The sequence below is a fragment of the Salmo salar genome, chromosome ssa28 (genome assembly GCF_905237065.1).
Source record: "Salmo salar chromosome ssa28, Ssal_v3.1, whole genome shotgun sequence".
Lineage (NCBI taxonomy): Eukaryota > Metazoa > Chordata > Actinopteri > Salmoniformes > Salmonidae > Salmo > Salmo salar.
In genome coordinates, this window is record NC_059469.1 from 10,892,299 (window position 1) to 10,917,210 (window position 24,912).

The window sequence follows — 24,912 nt, forward strand, 5'->3', positions numbered from 1 at the left end:
TCCGAGAGCAACTTTTCCTAACCATCCAGGAACAGTTTGGTGACGAACAATGCCTTTTCCAGCATGATGGAGCACCTTGCCATAAGGCAAAAGTGATAACTAAGTGGCTCGGGGAACAAAACATCGATATTTAGGGTCCATGGCCAGGAAACTCCCCAGACCTTAATCCCATTGAGAACTTGTGGTCAATCCTCAAGAGGCGGGTGGACAAACAAAAACCCACAAATTCTGACAGACTTCAAGCATTGATTATGCAAGAATGGGCTGCCATCAGTCAGGATGTGGCCCAGAAGTTAATTGACAGCATGCAGAGGTCTTGAAAAAGAAGGGTCAACACTGCAAATATTGAATCGTTGCATCAACTTCATGTAATTGTCAATAAAAGCCTTTGACACTTATGAAATGCTTGTAATTATACTTCAGCATTCCATTGTAACATCTGTCAAAAATATCTAAAGACACTGAAGCAGCAAACTTTGTGGAAATTAATATTTGTGTCATTCTCAATACTTTTGGCCACGACTGTACAGTCTGATAGCAGTGGGTAGAGTGGCGTTTCTCAGGCGGTTCGTACGGGCAGTTATACAGGACAGTTTGTGGCTGTTTCTCAGGAGCCTGGTGGTGCAGTTACCTCTTTTTGGATGGAGCAGGTCATTCAGTGGATGGTCAAGAGTGTGAATGTCTTTCTCCAGGTGCACTGCAGCCTGCTCTCGCCTGCTCGGCAGTGACGGGAGCTGTGGTTGGACTGCTTCACCTCTGGAGATGATCCTCAAGGCCCTCCTCTGCACCCTGTCTAGTTGGGCCTGCTGCTTTTTACTGCATCCAACTAACATCACTCCACCGTACTCCAGACAAGGTCTGAACAGTGTAGTATAGACTGTCACCAGATCTTCAGTGGGAAGGCCATTTCTGGCAAGAACAGTCAGGCGTTTTGAGGCCTTCCTCACTGACTGCTCCACACACCACTGAGGTTAGAGTCTAGATGAAAACCAAGATACTTAGTTGTTGTTACCACTGGTACTTTCTGTCCTCCTAGGATTAGTGGTGCAGGTTGTGGATGGTCTCTAGAAAAACATATCCCAATTTGCGGACTTTTTCCCATTCAGGAGCATGTTGTTGAATGTGGCCCACTCTTCCAGCTGCTTTGCCTCCAAGCCCATGGAAATGTCCTCTTTGATGCTGGTTAATGGTATGGCTCGGGACAGTCCTACATCGTCTGCATACCTAGTGTCCAGAGTGTTACTGAAGACAACCTTTCGGGTGGACAGATATGAAACAGATATGGTGAGACGACGCCCCCTTGTGGCACACCAGAGGTGACCTCTGACCAAGGGCTAAGGTGCCATTTGCCATCACCCTCTGCCTTCTTCCTGTGGTGTAGCTGTGGAGCCAGGCTAGTAACCATCACTCTCTGTCTTCTTCCTGTGGTGTAGCTGTGGAGCCAGGCTAGTAACCATCACCCTCTGCCTTCTTCCTGTGGTGTAGCTGTGGAGCCAGGCTAGTAACCATCACCCTCTGCCTTCTTCCTGTGGTGTAGCTGTGGAGCCAGGCTAGTAACCATCACCCTCTGCCTTCTTCCTGTGGTGTAGCTGTGGAGCCAGGCTAGTAACCATCACCCTCTGCCTTCTACCTGTGGTGTAGCTGTGGAGCCAGGCTAGTAACCATCACCCTCTGCCTTCTTCCTGTGGTGTAGCTGTGGAGCCAGGCTAGTAACCATCACCCTCTGCCTTCTTCCTGTGGTGTAGCTGTGGAGCCAGGCTAGTAACCATCACCCTCTGCCTTCTTCCTGTGGTGTAGCTGTGGAGCCAGGCTAGTAACCATCACCCTCTGCCTTCTTCCTGTGGTGTAGCTGTGGAGCCAGGCTAGTAACCATCACCCTCTGCCTTCTTTCTGTGGTGTAGCTGTGGAGCCAGGCTAGTAACCATCACCCTCTGCCTTCTTCCTGTGGTGTAGCTGTGGAGCCAGGCTAGTAACCATCACCCTCTGCCTTCTTCCTGTGGTGTAGCTGTGGAGCCAGGCTAGTAACCATCACCCTCTGCCTTCTTCCTGTGGTGTAGCTGTGGAGCCAGGCTAGTAACCATCACCCTCTGTCTTCTTCCTGTGGTGTAGCTGTGGAGCCAGGCTAGTAACCATCACCCTCTGTCTTCTTCCTGTGGTGTAGCTGTGGAGCCAGGCTAGTAACCATCACCCTCTGCCTTCTTCCTGTGGTGTAGCTGTGGAGCCAGGCTAGTAACCATCACCCTCTGTCTTCTTCCTGTGGTGTAGCTGTGGAGCCAGGCTAGTAACCATCACCCTCTGTCTTCTACCTGTGGTGTAGCTGTGGAGCCAGGCTAGTAACCATCACCCTCTGTCTTCTTCCTGTGGTGTAGCTGTGGAGCCAGGCTAGTAACCATCACCCTCTGTCTTCTTCCTGTGGTGTAGCTGTGGAGCCAGGCTAGTAACCATCACCCTCTGCCTTCTTCCTGTGGTGTAGCTGTGGAGCCAGGCTAGTAACCATCACCCTCTGTCTTCTTCCTGTGGTGTAGCTGTGGAGCCAGGCTAGTAACCATCACCCTCTGCCTTCTACCTGTGGTGTAGCTGTGGAGCCAGGCTAGTAACCATCACCCTCTGCCTTCTTCCTGTGGTGTAGCTGTGGAGCCAGGCTAGTAACCATCACCCTCTGTCTTCTTCTGGTGGTGTAGCTGTGGAGCCAGGCTAGTAACCATCACCCTCTGTCTTCTTCCTGTGGTGTAGCTGTGGAGCCAGGCTAGTAACCATCACCCTCTGCCTTCTTCCTGTGGTGTAGCTGTGGAGCCAGGCTAGTAACCATCACCCTCTGCCTTCTTCCTATTGTGTAGCTGTGGAGCCAGGCTAGTAACCATCACCCTCTGCCTTCTACCTGTGGTGTAGCTGTGGAGCCAGGCTAGTAACCATCACCCTCTGCCTTCTACCTGTGGTGTAGCTGTGGAGCCAGGCTAGTAACCATCACCCTCTGCCTTCTTCCTGTGGTGTAGCTGTGGAGCCAGGCTAGTAACCATCACCCTCTGCCTTCTTCCTGTGGTGTAGCTGTGGAGCCAGGCTAGTAACCATCACCCTCTGTCTTCTACCTGTGGTGTAGCTGTGGAGCCAGGCTAGTAACCATCACCCTCTGTCTTCTTCCTGTGGTGTAGCTGTGGAGCCAGGCTAGTAACCATCACCCTCTGCCTTCTTCATGTGGTGTAGCTGTGGAGCCAGGCTAGTAACCATCACCCTCTGCCTTCTTTCTGTGGTGTAGCTGTGGAGCCAGGCTAGTAACCATCACCCTCTGTCTTCTACCTGTGGTGTAGCTGTGGAGCCAGGCTAGTAACCATCACCCTCTGTCTTCTTCCTGTGGTGTAGCTGTGGAGCCAGGCTAGTAACCATCACCCTCTGTCTTCTTTCTGTGGTGTAGCTGTGGAGCCAGGCTAGTAACCATCACCCTCTGCCTTCTTCCTGTGGTGTAGCTGTGGAGCCAGGCTAGTAACCATCACCCTCTGCCTTCTTCCTGTGGTGTAGCTGTGGAGCCAGGCTAGTAACCATCACCCTCTGCCTTCTTCCTGTGGTGTAGCTGTGGAGCCAGGCTAGTAACCATCACCCTCTGCCTTCTTCCTGTGGTGTAGCTGTGGAGCCAGGCTAGTAACCATCACCCTCTGCCTTCTTCATGTGGTGTAGCTGTGGAGCCAGGCTAGTAACCATCACCCTCTGTCTTCTACCTGTGGTGTAGCTGTGGAGCCAGGCTAGTAACCATCACCCTCTGCCTTCTTCCTGTGGTGTAGCTGTGGAGCCAGGCTAGTAACCATCACCCTCTGCCTTCTTCCTGTGGTGTAGCTGTGGAGCCAGGCTAGTAACCTTGGACAAACGTCAGACAGATGGTGCAGGAGCTTTGCGTGGTCTACCCGATCAAAGGCTTTGGACATGTCAGCAAGTAACACCCTCCCCATTGTTGTTTTTAATGGAGTCTGTAGCTGTCAGCCAGGAGTGTGTAGCCTTCACAAGGGCGGTAGTAATGCTGGACTTTGGTAGGTAGGCATACTGATTTGTGCACTCAGAACTTTTGAGAGTTTTTTTGAGTTTTTTATGATGAAGCTCTCCTGGATTTTTCCAAGGCATGAAGTTAGAGAAATGGGCCTCCAGTCACTCGTTGTACATGGGTTTGACACTTTAGGTATGGGGACACACATTGGCAATCTTCCAGGCACCAGGAACAGTACCCTGCCAGTAGGAGGTGAAACCACATAGACTCAAATTCCTCTTTCTCTAGGTCACTTCTTCACTTTGCCTGCATACTGTGGTTCACATACATAGCCACGGCCCCTCCTCTCATCCCCTCTGGACCTGTCATTTCTGAACAGCTGATAATTAATCTGGGATATTTTCGTGGGCTCAAGTTTCAGTGACACATCCAATGTCTGCATTTACTGATTGAAGAAGCAGTTCAAATTCATCCACTTTGTTTATCAGTGATCTTGATTTACAAACAAGCACATTCGGAGCCTCTGGGACGTTTCTGGACGTATTTGTGACATCACATAATTCACTTAGAACTCTGCATTCACGTGAGAGATTGTATTTTCTAAATATTTTAGGTCCGTTACCTTCGATTGTCCGTTTTTTCCTCCGTCAGCTGTAGTCCCTCTCACCTGGCTTCGTGCGCGCATTATCCCGAAGCACTGAAGTTTGTCTCCGATATGCGGTGCCAGTGGAGGTGCATGTTTTTTGTAAATCTGTAGAAAATGTGATGAGTATTCCACAACTTTTGTACAATCCATCATTGTCAAAGCCATGCTTAATCTGTTAAAAGAGCAGGGAAGAGTATGCAGTGCGGCACAAAAAACAACAACAACACCAACAAACATTTCAAACATTGTTACTCTCGAGCGGCTGCCTGGAAGTGCCAAGGATGTTGCTTACAAGAAGACAGTGAAAGTTGTGTTGGGGGGGGGAGTGTACTTTTGTAGCTGTATCGCGCCAACTTCCTCAAAGTGTTAAAGAGCATTGGGGTCCGAGCCCTCTGTCTTGGGGGAATAGAGAGACTAGCCACCCAACCCACTTGGAAAAGAGAGAGAGATGGAGAAAGTAAGTTGGAGGGAGGGAGACATGTTGGCTGGGTAGGGTTGGGGAAATGGGATGAGAGGTGGGGGCGGAGGCCCACTTCTTTTTAGTTTTCTTGTTTGAATACTGTACAAATATTTTTGAATATTGTTCCTGTAACCCCCAATGATTTATTTGTAAAAAATTCAACAAAATGTGGTCACAATAAAATAGAATACTTACAGAGAGAACTTGGAGGTATGGTTCTGAACAAGACTTCACCGACTGGAATGTCTGGTTCTCCCTTTCTCTATCCCCCCTCACTCATACAGTGTCTAACTACAGAAGACCACCACAAAGTCTCAGCTCCTTAATGGCTGAGAAAGACCTTCATGGGATGATATTGCATATAATAGTCAATGTGGTTGTAGGATTGGATGAGTGTAGATCAATGTTTTGCCACAGCAAACTTTTCACACAGGCACACATAAGGACAAACTCACACACTCTTGCACACACTCAAATCAATGTTTTGTCTCTCCAAACTTTCCCAGCCTCGTCTAGAGATTAGGAATCCATGTCAGAAGAACCCAGACAAAGAATGGGAACGAGGGAGAGAAAGAAAAAAATTGAATAACGAGGGAGCAGAGAAGAGGGAGAGGGATGGTTGGATGGGGAGAGGAGAGGAGAGGAGGGAGCCGAAAACTATAAAACTCTCTCCTAAAACTTTCAGCAGTGTGTGTGTGTGTGTGTGTGTGTGTGTGTGTGTGTGTGTGTGTGTGTGTGTGTGTGTGTGTGTGTGTGTGTGTGTGTGTGTGTGTGTGTGTGTGTGTGTGTGTGTGTGTGTGTGTGTGTAATTGGCGTTTGATAGTGTTTGCTGAGCGACCGGGTCAGAGAACGATAGTAACCCTGTGAATCTGGATGCCTGCTCCACGCGCACACGCACACACACAAACCCACACACACTCGCACACACCATGTGGGTCGGCTGGGGGATAAAAGGACTGAGGGAGTGTGTCCCTGCCAGAATTCCCCAGGAGTCCGAGGAGAACTTCACAGGGAAGCTGGAACATTGGAACACTCAATCAGAATGGGAGGGGGGGACTCTCTTCTACCCTACCCCCTACCCCCTCCCCTACACACACACACACTTCATCATGCTCTATCTATTTGCAAAGGCCAATCAATATTTCTGCTGCCAGTAATTAGATTTAATGGTCTTATTAATGTTTGATTATTATGATGACTAACAGGATGGGTGCGTCTGATTCAGATGGCCTAGCTATCAATTTACCATTATGCACGATCCCCCGCTGCTGCAGCTGTGTGTGTCTGACTTTGTGTGTGTGTGTGTGGTGTGCAATAAACACAATATATAGTTCATAATGATGGTCGACACCGGGTTGTCTGCAAATGTGATTTTTAACAAACACACAAAAACAGGTCAGGCAAAGAGTGATGCAATCCAATCTTGGACAACTTATTACACACTGACATACCCCCCCACACACACACACACACAGACATGTACGCCTGTTGCCTTTTCACTCCCTGTGGTAGATACTACAGTACTTACTATAGAATTCTGTGGTAAACTGTAGTAAAGGGGGATACCTAGTCAGTTGTACAACTGAATGCATTCAACTGAACTGTGTCTTCCACATTTAACCCAACCCCTCTGAATCAGAGTGGTGCGGGGGGCTTCCATAATTGACATCCATGTCTTTGGCGCCTGGGGAACAGTGGGTTGGTTAACTGCTTTGCTCAGGGGCAGAACGACTGATTTTTACCTCGTTAGCTCAGGGATTCAATCCAGCAATCTTTCGGTTACTGGCCCAATGCTCTAAGCACTAGGCTACCTGCCGCTACTATACCACACACTGTAGTATCCCTCAGTCATGTGTAGTACTTACTATAGAATGTTGTAGTATACAATAGTAAATACTACAGTAATGTCCGCAAAAACACTACAGTCCGCATTTTTTTTTAACTGTAGTAAATACTACAGTATTTCATTGCAGAAGTGAATGATGGCGCCGGAGAGGATGGCTGCTGTTTTATTGGCTCTTAACCAACCGTGCTATTTTGCTAGTTTTTGCGCATTGTTTGTAACTTATTTTGTACTTAATGTTGCTACTACTGTCTCTTATGACCGAAAATAGCTTCTGGACATCAGAACAGCGATTACTCACCTCGAATTGGATGAAGAATTTCTCTTTAATGAGTCGGACGGGAAGGATATTCTCCAAACACCCGAACAGGCCCTCACCCCCGTCATTCGGTGGAGAAAGAAACAGAGATTTTGCGGAAAGAGATCGGGGTGCCTTGTGAGGATCAGGCGACGAGTGGCTAATCTGCCTTTGCCATCCGTACTGTTAGTGAACGTTCAATCACTGGAAAATTAATTTGACGAACTGAAAGCACGTATATCCTAACAACGGGACATAAAAAAAAAATTCACAGAGTCGTGGCTGAACGACGGCATTAATAACAAACAGCTGGTGGGTTATATACTCTATCGGGTTATACACTATCAGCCTCTGGTAAGACACGGGGCGGGGGCCTGTGTATATTTGTAAACAACAGCTGGTGCACGATATCTAAGGAAGTCTCAAGGTTTTGCTCGCCTGAGGTAGAGTATCTCATGATAAGCTGTAGACCACACTACAGTGAGGGAAAAAAGTATTTGATCCCCTGCTGATTTTGTACGTTTGCCCACTGACAAAGAAATGATCAGTCTATAATTTTAATGGTAGGTTTATTTGAACAGTGAGAGACAGAATAACAACAAAAAAATCCAGAAAAACGCATGTCAAAAATGTTATAAATTGATTTGCATTTTAATGAGGGAAATAAGTATTTGACCCATCTGCAAAACATGACTTAGTACTTGGTGGCAAAACCCTTGTTGGCAATCACAGAGGTCAGACGTTTCTTGTAGTTGGCCACCAGGTTTGCACACATCTCAGGAGGGATTTTGTCCCCCTCCTCTTTGCAGATCTTCTCCAAGTCATTAAGGTTTCGAGGCTGACGTTTGGAAACTCGAACCTTCAGCTCCCTCCACAGATTTTCTATGGGATTAAGGTTTGGAGACTGGCTAGGCCACTCCAGGACCTTAATGTGCTTCTTCTTGAGCCACTCCTTTATTGCCTTGGCCGTGTGTTTTGGGTCATTGTCATGCTGGAATACCCATCCACGACCCATTTTCAATGCCCTTGCTGAGGGAAGGAGGTTCTCACCCAAGATTTGACGGTACATGGCCCCATCAAATGATGCAGTGAAGTTGTCCTGTCCCCTTAGCAGAAAAACACCCCCAAAGAATAATGTTTCCACCTCCATGTTTGAGGGTATGAATGGTGTTCTTGGGGTCATAGGCAGCATTCCTCCTCCCTCAAACACGGCGAGTTGAGTTGATGCCAAAGAGCTCCATTTTGGTCTCATCTGACCACAACACTTTCACACAGTTGTCCTCTGAATCATTCAGATGTTCATTGGCAAACTTCAGATGGGCATGTGTATGTGCTTTCTTGAGCAGGGGGACCTTGCGGGCGCTGCAGGATTTCAGTCCTTCACGGTATAGTTTGTTACCAATTGTTTTCTTGGTGACTACTGTCCCAGCTGCCTTGAGATCATTGACAAGATCCTCCCGTGTAGTTCTGGGCTGATTCCTCACCGTTCTCATGATCATTACAACTCCACGAGGTGAGATCTTGCATGGAGCCCCAGGCCGAGGGAGATTGACAGTTTTTTTTGTGTTTCTTCCATTTGCGAATAATCGCACCAACTGTTGTCACCTTCTCACCAAGCTGCTTGGCGATGGTCTTGTAGCCCATTCCAGCCTTGCGTAGGTCTACAATCTTGTCCCTGACATCCTTGGAGAGCTCTTTGGTCTTGGCCATGGTGGAGAGTTTGGAATCTGATTGATTGATTGCTTCTGTGGACAGGTGTCTTTTATACAGGTAACATGCTGAAATTAGGAGCACTCCCTTTAAGATTGTGCTCCTAATCTCAGCTCATTAATTGTATAAAAGACACCTGGGAGCCAGAAATCTTTCTGATTGAGAGGGGGTCAAATACTTATTTCCCTCATTAAAATGCAAATCAATTTATAACATTTTTGACATGCGTTTTTCTGGATTTTTTTGTTGTTATTCTGTCTCTCACTGTTCAAATAAACCTACCATAAAAATTATAGACCGATCATTTCTTTGTCAGTGGGCAAACGTACAAAATCAGCAGGGGATCAAATACTTTTTTCCCTCACTGTATGTGAGAATGTTGTTCATTGACTACAGCTCAGCGTTCAACACCATAGTGCCCTCAAAGCTCATCACTAAGCTAAGGACCCAGGGACTAAACACTTCTCTCTGCAACTGGATTCTGGACTTCCTGACGGGCCACCCCCAGGTGGTAAGGGTAGGTAACAACACATCTGCGACGTTGATCCTCAACACGGGGGCCCCTCAGGGGTGCGTGCTCAGTCCCCTCCTGTACTCCCTGTTTACTCATGACTGCACGGCCAGGCACGACTCCAACACCGTCATTGTTTGCCAATGACACACAACGATGAGAAAGCCTATAGGGAGGAGGTCAGAGACCTGACCGTGTGTTGCAAGGGCAACAACCTCTCCCTCAATGTGATCAAGACAAATGAGATGATTGTGGTCTACAGGAAAAGGAGGACCGAGCACTCCTCCATTCTCATCGACGGGACTGTAGTGGAGCAGGTTGAAAGCTTCAAGTTCTTTGGCGTCCACATCACCAACAAACTAACATGGTCCAAGCACACCAAGACAGTCGTGAAGAGGGCATGACAAAACCTATTCCCCCTCAGGAGACTGAAAAGATTTGGCATGGGTACTCAGATCCTCAAAAGATTTTACAGCTGCACCATCAAGCGCATGCTGACTGGTTGCATCACTGGCTGGTATGGCAACTGCTCGGCCTCCGACTGCAAGGCACTACAGAGGGTAGTGCGAACGGCCCAGTACATCACTGGGGCCAAGCTTCTTGCCATCCAGGATCTCTATATCAGGCGGTGTCAGAGGAAGGCCCTAAAAATTGGCAACGCTTCCAGCCACCCTAGTTATAGACTGTTCTCTCTGCTACCGCACGGCAAGCGGTACTGGACCGCCAAGTCTGGGTCCAAAAGACTTCTAAACAGCTTCTAACCCCAAGCCATAAGTCTCCTGAACATCTAATCAAATGGCTACCCAAACTATTTGCATTGCCCCACCCCCACCCTCTTCTACGCTGGTGCTACTCTCTGTTTTTATCTATACATTGTCAATTTAATAACTCTACCTACATGTACATATTACCTCGACACCGGTGCCCCCGCACATTGACTCTGTACCGGTACGCCCTGTATATAGCCCCACTATTGTTATTTACTGCTGCTCTTTAAATATTTGTTATTCTTATCTCTTACTTTTTTTAGGTATTTTCTAAATACTGCATTGTTGGTTAAGGACTTGTAAGTAAGACTTCCACTGTAAGGTCTACACCTGTTGTATTAGGTGCACGTGACAAATAAAATTTGATTTGATTGGATATATCCAGCCCAATCCCCTCGCCCCATAATGCAATTTGTGTCACCCGTAAGTGAGAAACCTACATGCCAAGTATAGACCATATATTGTGTTCCCTACAGGTTATTGGAAAGAGCAGAGGCTCAGTTCTACTTAGCTACAGGTTATGGAAAATGTGTTTAGTATTTCTCCAGTGGGTTTCCTGAAGGAGAAGGCCTTCTTCTTTTTGAAAGATAATTAAATACTACAGTATACTACAGTCTGTGAAAACACTACTGGAAATACTACAGTATACTACAGTACATTCTGCAAAAACACTACAGTAAATACTATAGTATTTACACTATAGTCACACACACACACACACACACACACACACACACACACACACACACACACACACACACACAACTTGTAACACCCAGCTTGACCTTCCAGACACTCCTTCCACTCCAAAGTCAGGACAGGAGGAGGGGAGAGAGGGGAAAAGGGGTGGATGGAGTGGATAGATAGAGGATGTATCTGCTCTCTCTCCGCAGTTACTGTAAGAGCGTGACCTTTTATGGTGTGTGTGTGTGTGTGTGTGTAAATAGTTGCCCTGTTTCCAACTATGTGACATAGGCTGCTCTATTTAAACAGAGGGCAGTTTTCTACTTTACATGAAGGATACCCACCTTTTGTTCTTTACAGTAAACAAATGAGTGAGGGGCCTTTCAACCCCTCCTGCCCGTCCCTTGGCATCCATCCATCTCTCTTCCTTCCTTTGCTAATGGTGGGATTTTTTCCCCTGAACTTCCTCTCTTTAACTTACTCTCGTTCTCTCTCTCTCGCTCGCTCTCTCTTTACATCTTTACATTTCGTACAGTTCACATCTCTTCATTGTTAATAAGAAAACAGAGGTTTCAGGTCTGGCTCTGGGAGGGGAGGGAGGGTGGTGGTGTGGCAGCCATCTTGTCTGCCAGGTCTACATTCCTGTAGTCAAGCAGGATAAATATTATCTCAGCTCACAAAATGTAGAGTTACAGTCAACCTATTGTCTAAGAGTATCTGGCATTATACAGGTGAAGGATCTTAATTTGACAAGTTTCTCACAGCAGGAAAATAATGCTGCAGCAACAGGACATGTGAGTTATTGTGTGGATTATAATGAATGGACATTTTTGTAGCAAATCAAGTCTGACATTTTAAAGTGGAAATTACAAACTTCACTCCGCTCACCCTTTCCTCCATTGACACTGACCAAAAAGAGACACCGTCTTCCAGCTGATGGCGAAACTCGAGTCGCACCGCATTATTTAGAGTCATGTACAAATTCATGTTGTTACTCCTATGAACAGAGAAAGTGAACTATTCCTTCGATATTAAAAAAGACCCAAGTCGCTAATAATAACAACAAAGCAAGCCTATCGATACACTTTCCTACTCATTCATTACTGCTGCAGTGCTTGTTGTTGCACTGAGTGGAAATAGGAAGAACGCGCATTTTATGGCTTATAAAAGTGTTGAATACAAAGTGTTGACAGAACTTAATAAACCTGAACTCACTCATAAAAACAGCATCTCTTTTCTGTATTCGTTGACAGTCTCTCTCTAATCATGGTTTTAAACGTTTTGAAATCTCACAGTATCAACTTTGCCATATCAACTTTTATGTCTGCTACGTTACTGCAGACACGGTCATCGGAGTCACCCGATTGCCCAATGGTAGGCCAATAGCGCACTTGACGAATCGACCACACAGCCATGCAATCTCCATAGACAAGCATTGGCAGTAGAATGGCCTTACTGAAGATCTCAGTGACTTTCAACATGGCACCGTCATAGGATGCCACCTTTCCAACAAGTCAGTTCGTCAAATTTCTGCCCTGCTAGAGCTGCCCGGTCAACTGTAAGTGCTGTTATTGGGATGTGGAAACATCTAGGAGCAACAACGGCTCAGCCACACAAGCTCACAGAATGGGACTGCTGAGTGCTGATTCACGTAGCACGTAAAAAGTGTTTGTCCTCTGTTGCAACATTCACTACCGAGTTCAAACTGCCTTTGGAATCAACGTCAGCACAAGAACTGTTCGTCTGGAGCTTCTTGAAATGGGTTTCCATGGCCGAGTAACCGCACACAAGCCCAAGATCACCCTGTGCAATGCCAAGCGTCGGCTGGAGTGGTGTAAAGCTCATCGCCATTGGACTCTGGAGCAGTGGAAACTCTGGAGTGATGTGGAGTGATGAACCATGCTTCACCATCTGGCAGTCTGATGGACGAATCTGGGTTTGGCGGATGCCAGGAAAATGACGTTGGAGTCATTAAAACTCGTTTTTCAACCACTCCACAAATTTCTTGTTAACAAACTATAGTTTTGGCAAGTCAGTTAGGACATCTAGTTTGTGCATGACACAAGTAATTTTTCCAACAATTGTTCACAGACAGATTATTTCACTTATAATTCACTGTATCACAATTCCTCTTTGCTTGACATCATGGGAAAATCAAAAGAAATCAGCCAAGACCTCCACAAGTCTGGTTCATCCTTGGGAGCAATTTCCAAATGCCTGAAGGTACCACGTTCATCTGTACAAACAATAGTACGCAAGTATAAACACCATGGGACCACGCAGCCGTCATACCGCTCAGGAAGGAGACGCGTTCTGTCTCCTAGAGATGAACATACTTTGGTGCGAAAAGTGCAAATCAATCCCAGAGCAACAGCAAAGGACCTTGTGAAGATGCTGGAGGAACAGGTACAAATGTATCTATATCCACTGTAAAATGAGTCCTATATTGACATAACCTGAAAGGCCGTTCAGCAAGGAAGAAGCCACTACTCCAAAACCGCCATAAAAAAAGCTAGTCTACGGTTTGCAACTGCACATGGGGAAAAAGAAAGTACTTTTTGGAGAATTGTCCTCTGGTCTGATGAAACAAAAATGTAACTTTTATTTCCCTCACCAACTTTAAACATCAGCTACCTGAGCTGCTAACCGATCGCTGCAGCTGTACATAGTCCATCTGTAAATTGCCCACCCAATCTACCTACCTCATCCCCATACTGTCTTTATTTGATTTACTTTTCTGCTCTTTTGCACACCAGTATTTCTACTTGCACATCATCATATGCTCATTTATCACTCCAGTGTTAATCTGCTAAATTGTAATTATTCGCTCCTATGGCCTATTTATTGCCTACCTCTTCATGCCTTTTGCACACACTGTATATAGACTTTCTTTTTTTTTACTGTGTCATTGACTTGTTTATTGTGTTATTGGCTTGTTTATTGTTTACTCCATGTGTAACTCTGTGTTGTTGTCTGTGTCACACTGCTTTGCTTTATCTTGGTCAGGTCGCAGTTGTACATGAGAACTTGTTCTTAACTAGCCTACCTGGTTAAATAAAGGTGAAATAAAAAAATAATGACCATTGTTATGTTTGGATGAAAAAGGGGGAGGCTGGCAAGCCGAAGAAAACATCCCAATCGTGAAGCACAGAGGTGTCAGCATCATGTTGTGGGGGTGCTTTGCTGCAGGAGGGACTGGTGCACTTCACAAAATAGATGGCATCGTGAGGTAGGAAAATTATGTGGATATATTGAAGCAACATCTCAAGCCATCAGTCAGGAAGTTAAAGCTTGGTCACAAATGGCTCATCCAAATGGACAATGACCCCAAGCATACTTCCAAAGTTGTGGCAAAATGGCTTAAGGACAACAAAGTCAAGGTATTGGAGTGGCCATCACAAAGCCCTGACCTCAATCCCATCGAAAATTTGTTGGCAGAACTGAAAAAGTGTGTGCGTGCAAGGAGGCCTACAAACCTGACTCAGTTACACCAGCTCTGTCAGGAGGAATGGGCCAAAATTCACCCATCTTATTGTGGGAAGCTTGTGGAAGGCTACCAGAAACGTTTGACCCAAGTTAAACAATTTAAAGGCAATGCTACTAAATACTAATTGAGTGTATGTAAACTTCTGACCCACTGGGAATGTGATGAAAGAAATAAAAGCTGAAATAAATAGTTCTCTGTTTTATTTTTATGACATTTCACATTCTTAAAATAAAGTGGTGATCCTAACTGACCTAAAACAGGGAATCTTTACTAGGATTAAATGTCAGGAATTGTGAAAAACTGAGCTTAATTCAATGCATTTGGCTAAGGTGTATGTAAACTTCCGACTTCAACTGTATATATTGTATTCTAAGTCATTGAACACTGGTCACTTTAATAATGTTTACATTCAAAACACATCATTATATGTATATACAGTATTCCGGTCTCTGAAATTGCTTGTTCTGAAATTTCTTAATTTCTTAATTTTTCTGGATTATGTGTGTATTGTACTTATTTGTATTTTTATTGCTAGGTATTACTTCACTGTTGGAGCTAGAAACACAAGCATTTTGCTGGCCCCTGCGATAACATATGCAAATCTATGTACACGGCCAATAAACGTTGATTTGATTTGTCTGAGCATTCACCCTTCTAGGATAGCACAGCCATTTAGGAGACCTCTTATGAGATAGCAGCTGTGAAGGTTGAGTTCCCAAATAGAGATTGAGTGTTTGGGACATTAAGTGACCCAGAAATGGCTGACTTGTTAACAGCAACAAGCACAGATCAATATTGATGGCCCCAAGGCCTTGCTAAAAAGCTTCAGCACAGCAACTTCCACTAACAATGGATGCTTTTCAACCACCCTCCATCTCTCTCTACCCCCCACCCCTCTCTCTCTCTCTCTCTCTCTCTCTCTCTCTCTCTCTCTCTCTCTCTCTCTCACACACACACACACACACACACACACACACACACACACGGACACGCACACTTGCACACACACACACGGACACGCACACGTGCACACACACACACGGACACTCACACGTGCACTTTCACACGCACACACAAGATGGCTATTTCCTCCTTAATGAGACGTGAGGGAGTGAGATGAGGAGTAGAGGTTTGGTCTTGTAATCTGGTTAACTCTAATCTAATCTCATCTAATCTGATATAATGTAATCTAATGGTGCTGCTGTTTGTTCCTGACTGCCCGTGATGCAGTACCGTACTATTTCTGACACTTACCCTCATCCAACCAATGCGTGTGTGTGTGTGTGTGTATGTATGTGTATGTGTGTGTGTGTCTGTTAGTGAGTGTGGTGTGTGTGTGTGTTGGGTGGGAGGGAGGGAGGGAGAGGTGTTCTGATGGGGGCATCTAAGGTCGCATTCTATAACAGTAACAGCACGTGAGTTGAAGAATGCTTAATATATGGTCTGTAACAAGAGAAGAAAGAAACAAAAAGCACACACACACACACACACACACACACACACACACACACACATGCAAATACACACGCATAATACACACTCCAGCTCAATATATTACCTATCCCAGATGTGTCTCGTCCAATCCCCTCTCACCTCGTAAAAATGTTTCTCCATCTACTGGCTTATCAACCACATCTATTACAACGTTGTGTGTGTGTGTCTGCACGCGCACACGTCTGCATTCATGTGCTCTGAACTTGACCTGAGCAGGATTGTGATTGATGTAGTGTGCGATTGAGTGATTTGGTGGTTGTGTACCACGGTAATAGGGAATAAACAGAATAAGACCAGAGAACAGTTTAGGAGCCGCAGACCTTCACTTCACCTTGAAATAGCCTTAGAGAGAGAGGGAGAGAGACACAAAGCACACACACATATGTGCAGACTTACCTGTACATGTTGGAAAGTGACACACACACACAGGCAATGTCATCGCCGATTGATTCCAGCTGTGTTGACGTCTCTGTATCACACACATACAGCAGAACATAACATGTAACATATGCCGCTGCTACCTCTTTGATGCTCCAGATACACAGTACTGTATTCTATGGCCCATATACCTACACAAAACATAGTACCGTACACACACACACACACAAACACGCTCCCTATGTGTTTCATTTAGCTGTGGGATTAACGGTACACTTCTCTGATGGTCGCTGAAAACAGATGTCGCCGACATATTTCCTTTTCTAATCAGCGGGTGTGTTTGTTTGTGTGTATTGGATATAACTATGTTTTATGATTCCTCTCTCTCTCTCTCTGTCTCTCTCCCTTCTCTCTCTCTCTCTATCTCTCAATCTTCTCCTCCATTTTCCCGCTCTCTCTCCATCTCTCTCTCCCCCAGCCCGATGAGCTGACCAATGCGTTGGAGATCAGTAACATCGTGTTCACCAGTCTGTTTGCCTTGGAGATGTTACTCAAGGTGTTGGTCTATGGGCCATTCGGATACATCAAAAATCCCTACAACATTTTTGACGGAATCATAGTGGTGATCAGGTAAGGTCTAACACACAACAAACTACACCAGATTGTCGTTAGTCTCCCATGGACTGAAGCACGTAACATAAATGGTAGTAGCATCTGTCGACAGACTGTGGGATGCCACGACTAACGAGGAACTTTCGCACTGGGTGCAGACGTCAGTTGAACGTCTAGTTTTGATTTACATTTGGTTGTCGTCAACTAACGTGCATTCAATGTGAAATTAACCCAAAAAATGTACCGTGTTGGTGGATTTAGGTTAAAAGTTGTCTGAAAAAAAGATGAAATGCCCTTACGTTGATGACTTTTGCAAATCCAATTAGTTTCCACGTTGATTCAACATCATCAAATTCATTTTGGGTGTTGAAGTGACGTGGGAACAACATTGAGTCAACCGGTTTTTGCACAGTGGGTTGTTCCGCTATGCAGATTTTTCATCACTGATAATTTGGACAAATCAGGATTTCGCAGGCGCTCGCATCTTTCAAATTTAGGAAGGGGAGGGTCCATATACTTGCCTGAAACTGTCTGAGAATTTGTGTTTAGAGAGTTAGAGACATTTCTAGTCTTGTCAGTACTGTTTCAATATAACACGTCTCCCCCAAAACTAAATTGAGCATCTGACGCAATTACGCAATATTTTTTATTTATTTATTTTATTTAACTTTTTTTTAACCAGGAAAAGCCCACTGAGACCCAGAGTCTCTTTTCAAGAGAGACCTGGCCAAGAAGGCAGCAACAATCAATACATTACAGAATTAAAACACACAACAATATAATACAACAACATGATCCAGCCGTTAAATTCATTCAGTGGCACTAACATATCTAGATGAACCATGGATTGTAGACTATTCCATGCCTCTGGTGCAGAAGACGAGAAGGCAGTCTTGCCTCGTATTCTAGTTCTGGGTGTCCGAGATTAGGCTGTCATAAACAAGGCAGTGTTTGATTTGCATGACAAATTAGTTTCGAACTTATAGCACACTGACAGTCTTTACTATGTAAGATATCAAGGCCTCACTTTTCAGATCACTCTCCTTCCGATGAGTGGCTTATCCTGTAGCGGGCACTGAATATGTGTGGTCCTCTGTAGCTCAGTTGGTAGAGCATGGTGCCTGCAACACCAGGATATTGGGTTGATTACCAGTAGGACCCATACGTAAAACAAATTTATGCATTCTAGACTGTAAATCGCTTTGGATAAAATCGTCTGCTAAATGGCATATAGTATATTTAAGCAATAAGGCCCGAGCGTGTGTGCTATACAGCCAGTATACCACGACTAAGGGCTGTTCTTGGGGCACTCCACAACCCCTGTGGTGTCTTATTTCGAATTAAACTGGTTACCAACGTAATTACAGCAGTAAAAATGTATGTTTTGTCATACCTTTGGTATAGGGTCTGATATACCACGGCTGTCAGCCAATCAGCATTCAGGGCTCGAACCACCCAGTTTATAAACATATATACTATGTGTTCTCTATCTCTCCTCAGTGTATGGGAGATCGTGGGTCAGCAGGGCGGTGGTCTGTCTGTGTTGCGTACCTTCAGGCTGATGCGTGTGTTGAAGCTGGTGCGCTTCATGCCCGCTCTACAGAGACAGCTGGTGGTGCTGATGAAGACGATGGACAACGTGGCCACCTTCTGTATGCTACTCATGCTCTTCATTTTCATCTTCAGGTATGGGCCTTTGCGAAATGTGTTAAAAAAAAGTCATTTTGACACATACAGTGCCTTGCGAAAGTATTCGGCCCCCTTGAACTTTTCGACCTTTTGCCACATTTCAGGCTTCAAACATAAAGATATAAAACTGTAATTTTTTGTGAAGAATCAACAACAAGTGGGACACAATTATGAAGTGGAACGAAATTTATTGGATATTTCAAACTTTTTTAACAAATAAAAAACCGAAAAATTGGCCGTGCAAAATTATTCAGCCCCTTTACTTTCAGTGCAGCAAACTCTCTCCAGAAGTTCAGTGAGGATCTCTGAATGATCCAATGTTGACCTAAATGACTAATGATGATAAATAGAATCCACCTGTGTGTAATCAAGTCTCCGTATAAATGCACCTGCTCTGTGATAGTCTCAGAGGTCCGTTTAAAGCGCAGAGAGCATCATGAAGAACAAGGAACACACCAGGCAGGTCCGAGATACTGTTGTGGGGAAGTTTAAAGCCGGATTTGGATACAAAAAGATTTCCCAAGCTTTAAACATCCCAAGGAGCACTGTGCAAGCGATAATATTGAAATGGAAGGAGTATCAGACCACTGCAAATCTACGAAGACCCGGCCGTCCCTCTAAACTTTCAGCTCATACAAGGAGAAGACTGATCAGAGATGCAGCCAAGAGGCCCATGATCACTCTGGATGAACTGCAGAGATCTACAGCTGAGGTGGGAGACTCTGTCCATAGGACAACAATCAGTCGTATACTGCACAAATCTGGCCTTTATGGAAGAGTGGCAAGAAGAAAGCCATTTCTTAAAGATATCCATAAAAAGTGTTGTTTAAAGTTTGCCACTAGCCACCTGGGATACACACCAAACATGTGGAAGAAGGTGCTCTGGTCAGATGAAACCAAAATCGAACTTTTTGGCAACAATGCAAAACGTTATGTTTGGTGTAAAAGCAACACAGCTCATCACCCTGAACACACACCATCCCCACTGTCAAACATGGTGGTGGCAGCATCATGGTTTGGGCCTGCTTTTCTTCAGCAGGGGCAGGGAAGATGGTTAAAATTGATGGGAAGATGGATGGAGCCAAATACAGGACCATTCTGGAAGAAAACCTGATGGAGTCTGCAAAAGACCTGAGACTGGGATGGAGATTTGTCTTCCAACAAGACAATGATCCAAAACATTAAGCAAAATCTACAATGGAATGGTTCACAAATAAACATATCCAGGTGTTAGAATGGCCAAGTCAAAGTCCAGACCTGAATCCAATCGAGAATCTGTGGAAAGAACTGAAAACTGCTGTTCACAAACGCTCTCCATCCAACCTCACTGAGCTCGAGCTGTTTTGCAAGGAGGAATGGGCAAAAATTTCAGTCTCTCGATGTGCAAAACTGATAGAGACATACCCCAAGCGACTTACAGCTGTAATCGCAGCAAAAGGTGGCGCTACAAAGTATTAACCTCTATGGGGCAGGCGGGACGAATTCGTCCCACCTACGTAACAGCCAGTTGAATCCTGTGGCGCGATTCTCAAATACCTTAAAAATCCTATTACTTCAATTTCTCAAACATATGACTATTTTACAGCTATTTAAAGACAAGACTCTCGTTAATCTAACCACACTGTCCGATTTCAAAAAGGCTTTACAACGAAAGCAAAACATTAGATTATGTCAGCAGAGTACCAAGCCAGAAATAATCAGACACCCATTTTTCAAGCTAGCATATAATGTCACAAAAACCCAGAAGACAGCTAAATGCAGCACTAACCTTTGATGATCTTCATCAGATGACACACCTAGGACATTATGTTATACAATACATGCATGTTTTGTTCAATCAAGTTCATATTTATATCAAAAAACAGCTTTTTACATTAGCATGTGACGTTCAGAACTAGCATACCCCCCGCAAACTTCCGGCGAATTTACTAACAATTTACTAAATTACTCACGATAAACGTTCACAAAAAGCATAACAATTATTTTAAGAATTATAGATACATTACTCCTCTATGCACTCGATATGTCCGATTTTAAAATAGCTTTTCGGTGAAAGCACATTTTGCAATATTCTAAGTACATAGCCCGGCATCAAAGGGCTAGATATTTAGACACCCAGCAGGTTTAGCACTCACCAATATCAGATTTACTATAAGAAAAATGGTCTTACCTTTCCTGTTCTTCGTCAGAATGCACTCCCAGGACTTCTACTTCAATAACAAATGTAGGTTTGGTCCAAAATAATCCATAGTTATGTTCCAACAGCGATGTTTTGTTCGTGCGTTCTAGACACTATCCCAATGGTAAATAACGGTCGAGCGCACGGCGCATTTCGTGACAAAAGATTTCTAAATATTTCGTTACCGTACTTCGAAGCATGTCAACCGCTGTTTAAAATCAATTTTTATGCCATTTTTCTCGTAAAAAAAGCGATAATATTCCGACCGGGAATCTGCAATTAGATAAACAGCCGAAGGAAAATATATCACTGGGTCGAATCGGGCACGCGCCTAATTCCATTGTCCTCTGATGGGCCACTTGGCAAAGGCGATTATGTGTTTCAGCCTGAGGCTGCCTCGTCATCGTTCAGGTTTTTCCCGGGCTCTGAGAGCCTATTGGAGCCGTGGGAAATGTCACGTTACAGCTAAGATCCTGACTCTTCAATAAACAGAAGCAAGAACAACAACACCTTGTCAGACAGGCCACTTCCTGCATGAAACCTTCTCAGGTTTTTGCCTGCCAAATGAGTTCTGTTATACTCACAGACACCATTCAAACAGTTTTAGAAACTTTAGGGTGTTTTCTATCCATATGTAATACGTATATGCATATTCTAGTTACTGGGTAGGAGTGGTAACCAGATTAAATCGGGTACGTTTTTTATCCGGCGGTGTAAATACTGCCCCCTAGCCCTAACAGGTTAACTTAAGGGGGCTGAATAATTTTGCATGCCCAATTTTTCCGTTTTTTATTTGTTAAAAAAGTTTGAAATATCCAATAAATGTCATTCCAGTTCATGATTGTGTCCCACTTGTTGTTGATTCTTCACAAAAAATTACAGTTTTATATCTTTATGTTTGAAGCCTGAAATGTGGCAAAAGGTCGAAAAGTTCAAGGGGGCCGAATACTTTCGCAAGGCACTGTATGTCAGACACAAGCTGACACACGGTTATATAGAAATGAGGGGCAACCTTTATCGTCATTGTCTCAAAGTGAGGAGGGAAAGAAGGAAGTGGAGGGGAGGTAGAAAGACACTAGGTGATACAGGCAAGTAAAAAAGGTGCGGGATGGATGGATAAAGAGAAAAATTTAGGGTGCTAGATAGGTAGATCGAGAGAAAGGGAAGAGGAAGACAGAGAGGTAAAGAGTGCTCCACTTCGTCAGAAATCTGGCGGGGAATAAACAAACAAAAGATACATATGCCAGGAGGAATGAGAACGAGAGGATACAATGACACAAACGAGTGGAGATTCCCTCTTTTTATCAGCATCCCTCGTGCATCCTGTTTAGCCACTGGCAAGCTCAGCAAAATGAAATCTATGTATAAGTTCTATACAGCCTACACACACGCTCGCACACATACACACACACACATACACACACGCTCGCTCGCACACATACACACACACACATACACACACGCTCGCACACATACACACACACACACACACACGCTCGCACACACACACACACACACACACACACACACACACGCTCGCACACACACACACACACACACACACACACACACACACACACACACACACACACACACACACACACACACACACACAGTAGTTTGACTAGAACAGTGTGCTTAGACAAACACCCACTGAGTGTTTGAGTGAAGAGGAGCCAAGTTCACAGACTAGAGGCATAGTCACTGATCCCTCTACACCCACGAACTAGCCGCATTGCTGTCTAGTCAGAATAACATAGAGAGTACACACACATATCCCATGGGTTCAGTTCTTTGCTATTCATAATTACACAACAAGAGAACAACAGCAGACTGAAACAGTGGGAGGCTGAATCTATCTATCTTATTTTCTCATGCCATGACTTCCTTTGGTGACCGCTCTCTCTCTCTTTCTCTCTCCTCTCTACCTCTCCATCCTTCCCTCTCTCTTCCTCTATCATCCCGCTCCTTATCTCTCCGTCAGTATCCTGGGCATGCATCTGTTTGGCTGTAAGTTTGGATCAGAGAGAGATGGAGACACTCTACCAGACAGGAAGAACTTTGATTCTCTGCTCTGGGCCATCGTCACTGTGTTTCAGGTGAGATCTCTCTACCGCTCTATCACTCTCCCTCCCTCTCTCCCTCTTTCACTCCAAAATCAAAGTCTGACAGACGTTTCCAAACTTGGCCGACTATCAAGATGAGTCCATATGGGGAATCTGTTGTGTAGGTCCAACTACACATCAAATTAATGTGAAAAAAGGACAGCTGCTCTCTATTTCCTCGATTCCTCCTTTCTTATCTCTCCACATCTCTCTCTCTCTACATCTCTCCACATCTCTCTACATCTCTCCACATCTCTCTACATCTCTCCACATCTCTCTACATCTCTCTACATCTCTCCACATCTCTCCACATCTCTCCACATCTCTCTACATCTCTCCACATCTCTCTACATCTCTCCACATCTCTCTCTCTCTACATCTCTCCACATCTCTCTACATCTCTCCACATCTCTCTACATCTCTCCACATCTCTCTCTCTACATCTCTCCACATCTCTCTACATCTCTCTCTCTCTACATCTCTCCATATCTCTCTCTATCTCTCCACATCTCTCTCTCCATCTCTCCACATCTCTCTACATCTCTCCACATCTCTCTCTCTACATCTCTCCACATCTCTCTACATCTCTCTACATCTCTCCACATCTCTCCACATCTCTCGACTCTCTATATCTCTCTACATCTCTCTACATCTCTCTACATCTCTCCACATCTCTACATCTCTCCACATCTCTCTCTCTCTACATCTCTCCACATCTCTTTCTCTCTACATCTCTCCACATCTCTCTACATCTCTCTACATCTCTCTACATCTCTCCACATCTCTCCACTCTCTACATCTCTCTACATCTCTCTACATCTCTCTACATCTTTCCACATCTCTCTCTCTCTACATCTCTCCACATCTCTCTCTCTCTACATCTCTCCACATCTCTCCACATCTCTCTCTCTCTACATCTCTCCACATCTCTCTACATCTCTCTACATCTCTCCTCTCTCCACATCTTTCCACATCTCTCCACTCTCTATATCGCTGTACATCTCTTTACATCTCTCCACTCTCTACATCTCTCTACATCTCTCCACTCTCTACATCTCTCCCTTTCTACATCTCTCCACATCTCTCCACTCTCTACATCTCTCCACTCTCTACATCTCTCCATTTTCTACATCTCTCCACATCTCTCCACATCTCTCTCTCTACATCTCTCCACATCTCTCCACATCTCTCTCTCTCTACATCTCTCCACATCTCTCTACATCTCTCTACATCTCTCCACTCTCTACATCTCTCCACTTTCTACATCTCTCCACTCTCTATATCTGTCCACTCTCTACATCTCTCCACTCTCTACATCTCTCCACTCTCTACATCTCTCCACTCTCTATATCTCTCCCTCCCTCCAGATCCTAACTCAAGAGGACTGGAACAAGGTGCTGTATAATGGCATGGCTTCCACCACTCCTGTGGCTGCTCTCTACTTCATCGCCCTCATGACCTTTGGGAACTATGTCCTCTTCAACCTGCTGGTGGCCATCTTGGTCGAAGGCTTCCAGACTGAGGTAAACTAAGTAAACAAAATAACACACACAGGCACATAACGAGCTGGGAACACAGACGTGGGCTGAGGGCTTGGCCCATTCATCTGTGTCAGTGTATTCATATACATTATCTTAAATCTTTTATTCCTCCACCTTGACACTCACCCTAAATCTATTTTGTATTCTCTAATTGTGTCACTCTTTCTACTCCAAAATATGTCCTCCCGTTCTCTCCTCCTCCCCTTTCTTACACATCTCTTCAGCAGACAGGCTATACCCTTTCTCCACCCATCCATCCCTCCATCCCTCTCTCTTTTCTCATTATTACAGTTGTCATATTTAACGATATTCACATTTTACTTGAAGTGACATCAACCATCATCAGGAAAACAGAGAGAGATAGAGAGACAGGAAAGACAGAGATTAAGGATGAATGTATGTTTTTGTTGAGAGTTAGATAGCATAGGTTTCATCTCTGCTATAAGAATGTGTTCAGAGCAGCCCTGCTAGACATCGACTTTAACGGTTGTCTCGACAAAGAGAGTCAAAGGACTAAATCATTCTTGTTTGGCCTCTG

The 24,912-nt window shown here is 44.8% G+C and overlaps 1 protein-coding gene across 6 annotated transcripts in view; it reads left to right on the plus strand.

The window, feature by feature from the left end:
* The window catches only part of cacna1g (calcium channel, voltage-dependent, T type, alpha 1G subunit), a 203,109-nt gene that overhangs the window by 55,297 nt on the left and 122,900 nt on the right, over positions 1–24,912 (plus strand). For all 6 annotated transcript variants that reach the window (XM_045710400.1, XM_045710399.1, XM_045710395.1 and 3 more), the window contains exons 9-12: positions 16,727–16,878; positions 18,361–18,546; positions 22,713–22,827; positions 24,201–24,356. In XM_045710400.1, coding sequence (XP_045566356.1) covers positions 16,727–16,878; positions 18,361–18,546; positions 22,713–22,827; positions 24,201–24,356 — 609 coding nt within the window. The remainder of the gene's footprint in view (positions 1–16,726; positions 16,879–18,360; positions 18,547–22,712; positions 22,828–24,200; positions 24,357–24,912) is intronic.